Below are 10,505 nucleotides of genomic sequence, written 5' to 3' on the forward strand. Positions count from 1 at the left end.
TGCTCCTCTTATAGATTGTTGGCCCTCCCCCTTCCCTCCTGCTTCCCCTGACTTCCTTCTGCCTGTTCGTGCTCCTGTCAGGCCCCTGGGTACTGCCTGCACCATGGAATGCCAGCCTTCTAGGGCTGGGAGGTCATGGGCAATCCCCACTCTGTACCTTATCATCAGGGTCATGTTTGGGGGTCATAAAAGTGATTTTGATATTGGGCAGGAACTTCATGGAGCTGATTTTTTTATCAAGTGTTTAAGCTGTTCTGTGAGTGAAAATGAGCCAGAACACCTGCCTTCATTTAGTCCTCGTTGCTTTCATATTTCTCATTGGTCTTGGTTCTGGGGATACTGGGTTTAAAGAGGAGTGTTATCTGCCCTTCCATCCCCAAATGCCATTCCCTGGACTCAAAAGTAATCTTTTGAGCTGTTGATACCTTGAATAGCAAAATAGCACTTGTAGCCGTCTTGAATTTTGATTCTCCAGGATAAAATGAGGAGATCGAAGTAATTAATGAGCATTTACAGACAATCTAAGAGATTGGGGGCTGCTCTGAGGGACAGACTTCTGAGAAGGAGCTTTTAATATAAATTGGAGAGCCTATTCTTTTCCCTGCATCAAGCAGATATTCTCAAGGGCGAGGGCAGTGTCAGGTGTTGGGCCCGGTGAGCTAAGCTCCAGGCGCCGAGGTGAAAAGGGCTAGGCTGCAGGTCTGGCTGGTGGGGGGTGCACAGATATAAATACCCTATTACTGGGTGGGAGAGGCTTTGGGGAACAGAGAGGGAGGGTGGGATGAAGGGGGGCATCTCCAGAGAAGCCGGGGCTCAGGCAAAGCAGGAGCTGAAGGTGGTCGCAGGCACGAGGGAGCGGGGACGGCGCCCGGAGTGGCAGGCGAGTGGCGTGTCCAGAGACCGTAGGGAGGTGTGGGCCTCCTTGTAAACTGGCCTTGCTCAAAAATTTGGATGTTTTCCACAAGGCAAAGTGGAGCACCACTGAAAAGTTTTAAACAGGAGGTCAAACACGTATGCCACACGGGACACGGGAGGGACAGTTCTGGAATTTGAGACCAGTTGGAAGGGTTTTGCACGTGTTGAGCTGGGTGAGAAGAGCCAGGGGACGGCAGGACAAACAAAATGCAAAGGGTGACTCGGAAGGTAAAATACTGACCAGTTGAGGCCCAGAGAATTTTGTGGTGACTTCAGTGCCGAGACCACGACATCACCTGCCCCCCTCCCACACCCCTTGACAGGAGAGATTAGGAAGAGATGCAGATTGTCAGTGTGGTTAGTGGATTTGGGGGTTCAGAAACTCTCACAGTATAGCTTTCAGCATAAAGAGACTGAATAGGATACAACTAAGTTGTTTTATTTTTCCTTTGCTTATCTGAAAGTTTTAATTTCTCTAGTTCCAGAGTAAAATAAGTACATAATTCGGAAACAGAGCTTTTCTTTCTCCCTGATTCTTTATCCAGTGGGAAACCCGCCTTGTGTTCTTAATGACCAAATACTAAAGATGCTGTTTGCAAGTCAGTTCGAGTTCTCCAGAGATCCCGCTTCCCTCCTTGCGGGAGCGCAGGTCCTGTGGGTGGGTGGCTGGCTGGAGATTGCCGGGGGGGGGGGGGGATGAGCTCAAAGCCTGTAACTTTGTAATGAATGATTATGTTTGGTTGAGACCAGCAAGGGATAACCTATACGATACATTTTCCGAAGAGTATGTCCCTCACTGCACTGTCCCTCCTTCCATTAGGATTTCTGGTGTGAGTAGAATCAATGAAAATAACCAAGCAGTTCTTTGCTCAGTTTGGTGAAGCAAGCAGAGTGCACCCCTTTAAGTAGCTTTGCGTGTCTTTTATCCTCTAATCGCCGGAAAAAGGCCCTCCTGAGCGAGAGCACTTAGACGCTGTCCTGTCATCCTTCCTCCCGTGTACAGATCACCACCGGCTACAACCTGGAGGACGACCGCTGTGAGTGTGTAGCCCTGCAGGACTTCCGGGCCGGAGAGCAGGTGGGTTCCACACGGAGTCCCTCACCTCAGACTGTGTTGATCAATTTTAAAAAGTATTTAACTTGGGCAGGAAATTTTGAGATTTGTATTTAAGGCTTGTTTTCTGGAATACATATTGAGACCCAAAGCCGTAATAAATATGCCGTGCTCTGAATGGGACGTTCGGGTCCACCAGGGAGAAAGATGTGAACGCAGTTATTTGTACAACCATCTACTGTGTGTAACACCGTCAACTGAGAATAAATTGTGTTACGACAGTAGAACAGATTTTTCGATTGTATAGACTGCATTGTTTTCGTATCTTTTTCTGTTGATTAGAACCTTCTTTAAAAGGAGGCAGTTTATTTAAGCGGCAAAACCATAAGGGAATCAGGAACCGCAAGAGCTGCCTTCTTGTACTTTCACTTTAATCTGTGAAGTTTTAAGTAATATTTGGGGTGGGGTTGAACATGTGCACGAATGGACACCTGCACTCTGCCTGGGAGTCCTGTGACCAAACAGGGAACACAAAAGACAGAACCGACACAGACCACTGATGTTCGAGCTGGGACAGAGTGAAAATACTAGCCTAACAAAGTGCCTGGAGACAGTGCAGAATGGCCGCAGCATCTAGAAGTGGATTTCTGACAGACACTGCCTTAAACCCTGGTTCCAGGAGACGCTCTTGTAGTTAAAGGAGAGGGAGAAAAGAACATGGTGAATTTTAAAGTGCAGTCGTAAAGCAGCAGTCTCGCTGTGACTGGGAGTGTGAGGGGGTATGAGAAAGGCTGGGACGACGGGGTCCGGCTCCTCTGGGTGCTAGGAGGTCGGTGTGTGCTCTCCTCAGCCCGCCCGGCCCCGCCCGGCAGCACACGATGTTCAGGACAGGGACATGGTCACTTCAGAGCTGTTTGTCTCCTTAGTGTGAAGTTGCGTTAAATATATGAGAACTGATCCTTTGCCCTGCTCTGTACTGAGAATGGATGTTAAGTTTCTTTTATATCCCTTTATTTTTTCTTTACTGCATCTCAGATTTACATTTTTTATGGCACTCGGTCAAATGCAGAGTTTGTGATCCACAGTGGTTTTTTCTTTGACAATAATTCACACGACAGAGTGAAAATAAAGCTTGGAGTGAGTAAAAGTGACAGGCTGTACGCCATGAAGGCCGAGGTCCTGGCTCGCGCTGGCATCCCAACGTACGTAGAAAACATCTGTCAGCTCTTTACTGTGGTACTTGAAATATTTCCAGTCGCGTAGTGTTTAACTGGCGTGTTAGTAAAACTTCTCTACTGTAGTTTGTCTTAATCCCTTTATCCCTCTTACACTGCAAAGTTAAACCGTTGAGATGCATGGTGATCTACCAGCGTTTTCAGATCAACGTAATTGTGTCGCTGGAAGCGTCCACAGCCAGTTCCAGGGGATGTGGCCTGAAATCCTCATTCAGTTAAATTAGTGTCTCCATGTCATTGATGCCTTTCACCTTGAAAAGGTTAATGACCTGGATCAATTTGTTTCATTTAATTCTTTGCCGCCATTAGTTTCTGTAATGAAGTCATGATAGTCAGTGATTTCAAGAATTTCTGGTTAAATCAAATCTTAAGATTTTCTTGCATTTGAGGTGCAAAATGATAAGGACAAGAATTATGATTTATTGGTTCTCCAGGGAGTGGAAAGAACCATTCTTAATGAAAATGGATTATCTAGACCTTTTTTTATTGAACTTGTCAATATTTGATTAATGATTAAAATGTGAACTCAACATAAATTATTGTTAACCTTTCTTAGGAGCCATGGGTATGCTTAATTCTCCTGATGTGTTGTGTGCACCCGAGATGAAGGCTATTAGACTAAGAACTGCAGGCAGTGATGGTTACCGCCACCCTCCTCGGCCAGCCCAGGCCTTCCGCATTTCGCCAGGGCTGAAAATTCTGTTTTTAGAGTTCTGGTGAGGAGGTGGGGTCCCTCATGCTGGCCGAGGCTCCCTGAGGCCCACACACGGAGTGCAGATTCAGAGATTTCACTGAGGGGCGAGGAGGCCACTGCAGCAGGGCCTGATCTTTCTTCTTCCTCTCGTCAGCTCCAGTGTCTTTGCATTGCATTTTACGGAGCCACCCATCTCTGCCCAACTTCTGGCTTTTCTCCGAGTCTTCTGCATGACCGAAGGTAAATCATTTCAGGAAAAAAAAAAATGTTGCGTTTTTTTCTTTTTTTAATTCATGAAGTGTGAGACACAGGGATTCAGATTAAAGATAAAATTACTTAAAATTAAAGCACTTTGGGGGGAAGAGGTAATATTGGAGAAAGAAGAAATTGATCTGTTTTATCCTGGAAGTATTTTATTAAATCCTCAGTGTGTTGTCAGTATACGCTTGTAATAAACAAATAATTCTCTACTGCATTGGAAGAAAACTTAATACATCTTGGATTGTCTGCCTGTATCAAAATTCGACATTTGTAGATGGGAGCTTCTGATGTGCCTGTTACCCGGGACGACAGAGCCTAAATGTCCTCGCGGTGAATGGTCATTCGACACTGAAGTCAGGTGGTCGGCCGTGACCCACGCGGGCCAGAGGCCTTCATTTGTTAACCAGCTCTGTAGTGTGAATCTGAAATTGCCAGCAGGCCTTTCAGTGCCAGGCATCCAGTTGGAGTAAATAACACTGCAAACAGAACCTGTTTAAACTGCAAATATTCCTGTCTACAGCCTCTTATTTCAGGCACAAAAAGTTAAATGTATGCATTGAGCATTACTTTTATGTTTCCTTAAGACAAGCCGTTTGGGATCTCTGGCACTGAGATGTGATCTATTGCGGTTGTGTTTTCACTTTTCATCTGAAAATATACTCCTCCAAATCCCCTGGTTGTGAGGTTCCATTTTTAATTGTGTGTGAGTTTGCTGTTGTTGTAAACTACCCTGGATCCTGTGCACAGCGGATTGGGTGGGAATGAGTGACAGTGAGTGCGTGCCACCTAACTGAAGAGACAGACAAGTGTTCTTCTGAAGGAAGCTGTCCGAGCGCTAGAGCAAGGGCAGCCCAGGGCCGGAGCAGAAATGACGGCCGTGGAGGGAGTCTGCTGGTCTCTGCCGTCTGGCTCCCTCCCTTCATGTCTGCGGCCAGAGAAGTGCCACCCAGGTCCTGCCTTGACATTGGAAGTAGAAGAAACTGAGTCCTGAAACACAGACAGCCAACTGCAGAGCCCAGAGAGGTGTTAGGTGGTCCTTGTCCCTCGCTCGCAGCCACACTGCTCTAGACTCCCTGTCACTCACGTGGGAGCTTCTGGTGATTTTGTGCTTTGGCACTGGTTCCTCACTTCAATTTAGTGAACACGAGTTAAGGGTTAACCGTGGGCTTTTCTTGCGTGTAATTTAGGGTTACAAAGTTGAATGTCACAGTTCATATCCTGATGAGGGATGACGACGATGATAATCCCCATAATTTGGGAGCCCTCTCTCTGTGCCGGGCACGATGCTGAACGTGGTGCAGGCTCTGTTCATCCTCATCAGCCTTGCTGGAGGGAGGTGGGGCTCCCACTTGACTGACGTAGAAGCTCCCATGCAAAGAGGAGAGTAACTTGGCCACTCAGCTGGCCGGCGATGACCCTGACTTGGGACCCAGCTCTGCCGCCTCAGGGCCTGTACCCCAGGCCCCCACGTGGCTCCTGCGGGTTTGCAAGACCGATAGCCCACGGAAGAGATTCTAGCGCTGCAGGGTGTCCAGGGGCCAGGCTGGGGGCCACCAAACCACACTCTTGCGGTGGGCAGGGAATGCAGGAAATCCAGGAAGGGCTTGTCAGCAAGAGGGAAGAGGGGGAAGAAACCTGCCCCCGGAGCCTGTGGTTCACTTCCTGAGTGTTCCAGGCAGGGTGATGGCCTTTCGTGGGTTTTATTTCTCCAGGCATGTGAAGCCAGTCCAGTATCACTGTTAAGAGCGGCAGAGAGAAAACTCTGCTTCGGCCCCTCACCTTCCCAATGTTAATTAAAGGGTGCAACTCGGTAGGTTGAGGAGGAAAACAGAAATTGTAACCTTAGTATTGGGGGCGTCTAAAAAGAAACTTCTTCCACTTAAAAAGCATTTTAAAAATCTTCATTGCTTTATGCAGAGAATATAAACTGAAGGATCAAAAATCTAAAAATCCTGAATTTCATCATGACCTTTTGCTAACAAATGCAACTTAAGAAATTTCTTTTCTGAATATTAGATTAACTTCTCTTTTCTTAAAAAAACCCCAGCAAACCTGCTTTTGAATCATCTTAGCTCCATTGATTCTCTTTAGTTTCTCTTTAGTCATAGACAGTTTGTCTTGTCAAGACAATTGATGCATTCTTTGAATCACTCTCGCTAATACTAATAAAAGTTTGGTTTGCTGGCAGCAGAAGTTCTTCCATTTGAATTGTAAATAGTGACAGCTGTAGGGCATTTTGCTCTGAAAGAGATACTGTCTCATAATTACATAAGAAGCACGGTTGTATTTCTTGAGCATGAATAGGATCGGCATGTTTTGGTCTTTTGAAGATAATGTGCCAGGAGATAAAATGCTCAGAGCAGTTGCTGAATTCTTTCCTCTTCTTACATATATTTGAAGGCAGTTGAGATGTGCACTTGTGTTTATTTGTAATTCCTTTTTAAATTCCTGACAAGTGAGGGATATAGACACATATTTCATTAACTAAGATTTTTCTAGTCCATTTTTGGGTTTCAGTTTGTGGTTTACTTGTTGTAAGACGAGACAAATAGCTTTGTCAGGTCAACTGCTGGAATTAGCATCTGTCAGATTTCAGTCTAGAAGGATCACTGGGTTGTTGTGCTGTTGTTTGTTTTCACAGTTTACGTTGCTCACCTACATGTCTTTTTGACCCAGTTGCTGTGACTGGGCTCAGAGTTTGCAAGAGGGGTGTTGTCAAAATAAGGCGTGTGTCGCTACAGATGGTCTTTAAGAAGTATCTTCCGAAACCATCTAAAGGCTCTCGGGATCCCTCTTAAAAACAGTCAACAGTGTGGAGGGCTGGCCCAGCAAGGCTTGGTCTGGGTTCCAAATCAGGAAGACCTCCCCTCTTTCTCCCCTGAAACAGCTCTGGCTCTGCTCTGGAGAGCCTAGCCACGGCCTGGCTGATGGATCAGGGAGAACTCTTCACCACAGGAAGATGACATGGTTGGGAAAGATGTTCTGTGAGGTGGGCTGCTGGTGAAAATGAGAAGTAGTGCTGTTTCCCCTAACAGATGGCTGTTTGTGTTCTTGTAGAAGAATTGAAAGAACATTTGCTGGGCGATAATGCCATTGACAGAATCTTCACCTTGGGGAACTCTGAGTACCCTGTTAGCTGGGACAATGAGGTCAAACTGTGGACATTTCTTGAAGATCGAGCCTCACTTCTTTTAAAAACATATAAAACAACCATTGAGGTAATTCTGTCGATTAAGGGAGGATTTGTGCTTTGTCATGTTTTAAAAGATGTTTAATAAGAGAGTCTTTCTTAAATGTAAATTACTGTCGTGCTTTAGCAAAATCATTGTGTATTTGACATTTTTCATTAAACTTATTAATATTTTTCTATTTTACATGTTTACCCCTACCAAAAGAGTCACACTGAGGCATTGTTGATTAGAATATAAATTTTTTACATTATTTAACATTTTTCCATAATTTCTAATTCATATGATACAAACACAAGTTTACTCTTGGGTCACTGACTTCAAGTGCCTGTCATTCAGCCATCGTTCAGCCAGGTGCCGAGCCCTGGGCTCCATCAGGGCACAAGACAGCAGGGTTTTAGAAATAAGTGGAGTTCTGTCAGTGTCCACGCACCATTTGGTTTAGGCTCTTCTTTTTTGTTTTATAATCATTTACTTAGGTATAATTTACATAGAGTAAAATTCACACTTCTGAAGTGTACGCTTGGGTTTAAGCGTGCAGTCATGGCAGCCACCTCCACAGTCAAGTTCCAGAACCTTCTGTCACCGCCCCCCCCCCACCCCCCCCCCCCCCGTCACTCCCAATTTCTCTCATGCTTTCGTCCCCGGCAGCAACTGATCTGCCTTCTGGCACTATCGTTTTGCTGGTTTAGACTTGCTGTAGTTAATTTTGCTCTGTTTCCTTTTCCAGGAAGATAAGTCCTTCTTGAAAAACCATGCCCTTTCCGTTCGTGCCACGATGGCCATCAAGTTGCGCTTAGGTGAGAAAGAGATCTTGGAAAAAGCGGTCAAGAGCGCGGCCGCGAACCGAGAGCACTGCCGCAGGCAGGTGGAGGGGCACGCCCCGCTCCCCAAGTACGAGGAGAGTAACCCGGGGCTGCTGGAGGGCGTGGCGGACTCGCGGCTGCCCCTGGTCCTCAGGGACCCGGACGGGGAGGCTGGCGCACAGGAGGCCTTGACCCTCACTGAGGCTGTCCGCAGGGCAAAGGCTGCAGAGCACGGGCTGGTCAACGGCGAAAACTCTATACCCAACGGGACCAGTTCGGAAAAGGAAAGTTTAAATCAAGAGGAAAGTAAAAGAGCGACCGGAGACGCCAAAGAATCTTCTTCCGACAGCGCCGAGGAAGTTGGAAAGTAGCTCTGAGTCTGTCGGGGGACCCAGTTTAGCAGAAGCGTATGAACGGCCCCGTTTACATCGCTGTGTTTCCTTGTTCACGGTTTTCTTTCTGCAGAGAGGAAAATATGTTTTTGCTGCTTTATATAAAAATGATTTTTTTAAGTTATTTAAAAAATCTAGCTTCCCTTTCTGATTAAGATTGCCATCTTGCTTCTTGGCCAAACAAACAAGTTATCGAGCAGAGCACAGAGGGGGAAGAGGTGCCTCGGAAGACTGTGCAGACCCATTGCGGGCAAATGTATCTTCTTCCCGGGGAAGAAGTCAGTTCCTCTGTCAGCGGTGCTTTTGTGGGCCTGTCATCTTGACAACCAGAATCAAAGCCTGCCCTGCCTCCTGCCAGCGGGGCTTGACGGTGGCGCTCTGGGGGTGCAGTGCGAAGGTGGGGCATTTGGCTGCACAGTGGAAAACAGGCTTGAGGTTAGGAAACTTGAGAGGCTGGGCAAAAAAAAAAAAAAAAAAAAATTTCCTAAAAAAATAACACCCCAGTACCAAAAGAAAAGGTAAGGTGGCAACCTTATTTTTAATAGTTTTAAATGTTGATGATAATCCTAATTATATAAACACACACACACACACACACACACACACACACACACACACACATCTAGTGATTTCTAAAGATTTGTTTACTTTTTGTGTTTTGTTTTACTGTATTGAGAACTTGTCCTTTCTCCTTGAATCCAAGTAGGACATACATCCTCCTCCTGATTTTAAATGTTGGCTCTGATTGTAAAGTGGTGCATTTGCCCTCGAGCCCTGGTGCCGGGGAGCTGCGAGGGTACCATGTTCAAGGCAAGGCCGCTCCTGGCTTCTCTGGTTGTCACAACAAGCTAGAGATTTTCAAAGCTACACTTTTGAGTAAAAAGCCTTATTAAAAGGAAAACGTAATTAATATTTTTGTCTATTCCTTTTCTTTGGAGTGCGACAGGCCCCTTGAATCGAGCTTTTATGCAAACCATCCTGCTTATCCGCGGGGTTTCGAACCTGACCCGTGCTGTGTGTTGCCCCCCCCTGGGGACTCAGAGATGGACGAGAGGCGTGTGCTCAGCCCCCTCCCTAGCCTGCAGGGCGTGCTCAGGGAGGGCTGGTGGCACCAGGAACACAGGAAGAGGAGTTCTTAACTTTCAGGGGAAGTAGAGGCTTGGGGTGGTGTCCTGGGGGTGAGGTGGGATCCATCCCCAGAAAGCCACCAGTCTTCAGGTTATGGATTGCCGGTCTTCCTTAACTACAAATGTTCACATCGTCTCTGATGTCCTCACTATTAAGTACATCGCTCATTTTGGAAAAGGCTATGTGAATTATTCCCCCGACCATCCCGGTAAACATCACTGCACACAGGTAGTCTTCAGGGTGCTCTCAGTGTTTCTCCTTGGAGAAGACAGCTCTGCCAATAACTTGCTTTATTCTCTACCAAGGACACCCCACCTCCCAGGGCTCCGCATGTCACGTGTACCTGCTTCCTTGGACGCTAGAGACAGGTTTCATCTTTACGTGAGGTCGGCGCCTGTAACTTCCTATGTTGTTAATGTGAACACAATCTGAACTGCCTCAGAAGAGGATGCCAGTGACATCAGCTCTCCTATCAGCCCTGTACCTGAGATACTTTACCAAAGATATGAAGTAGTCTGGGAAACCTACGTACTAATTTCCAAAAGGCAGAAGCACGGTGGTACTCAAGGAGTTTTCTCTCTGGAACAGGAGCCCCAGAAGAGATGAAGAATGCTCATGACTGATTTGCCTGTAGATGAGTTTCTCATTGGATGACAGCTTTCAAGTCTAATGTTAAATATATGTCCTTTGGGAAAAAAAAAAAAAAAAAAATATATATACACACACACACACACACACACACACACACACACACACACACACACACACACACACACACACACACACACACACACACACACACACACACTCTTCAGATGTAAAGTAGCTTCAT

At 46.3% G+C, this 10,505-nt stretch overlaps 1 protein-coding gene across 2 annotated transcripts in view; it reads left to right on the top strand.

The window, feature by feature from the left end:
* Nucleotides 1-9,128, top strand: part of SETD3 (SET domain containing 3, actin N3(tau)-histidine methyltransferase) — a 69,644-nt gene extending 60,516 nt beyond the window's left edge. For both annotated transcript variants that reach the window (XM_082849347.1, XM_082849346.1), the window contains exons 9-13: nt 1,919-1,993; nt 3,005-3,171; nt 4,053-4,138; nt 7,217-7,377; nt 8,078-9,128. In XM_082849347.1, coding sequence (XP_082705473.1) covers nt 1,919-1,993; nt 3,005-3,171; nt 4,053-4,138; nt 7,217-7,377; nt 8,078-8,524 — 936 coding nt within the window. In that variant the 3' untranslated portion in view covers nt 8,525-9,128. The remainder of the gene's footprint in view (nt 1-1,918; nt 1,994-3,004; nt 3,172-4,052; nt 4,139-7,216; nt 7,378-8,077) is intronic.
* The last annotated feature ends 1,377 nt before the right edge of the window (nt 9,129-10,505 follow it).

This window comes from Leucopleurus acutus (assembly GCF_964270905.1).
Source record: "Leucopleurus acutus genome assembly, chromosome: 1".
Taxonomy (NCBI): Eukaryota; Metazoa; Chordata; class Mammalia; order Artiodactyla; family Delphinidae; genus Leucopleurus; species Leucopleurus acutus.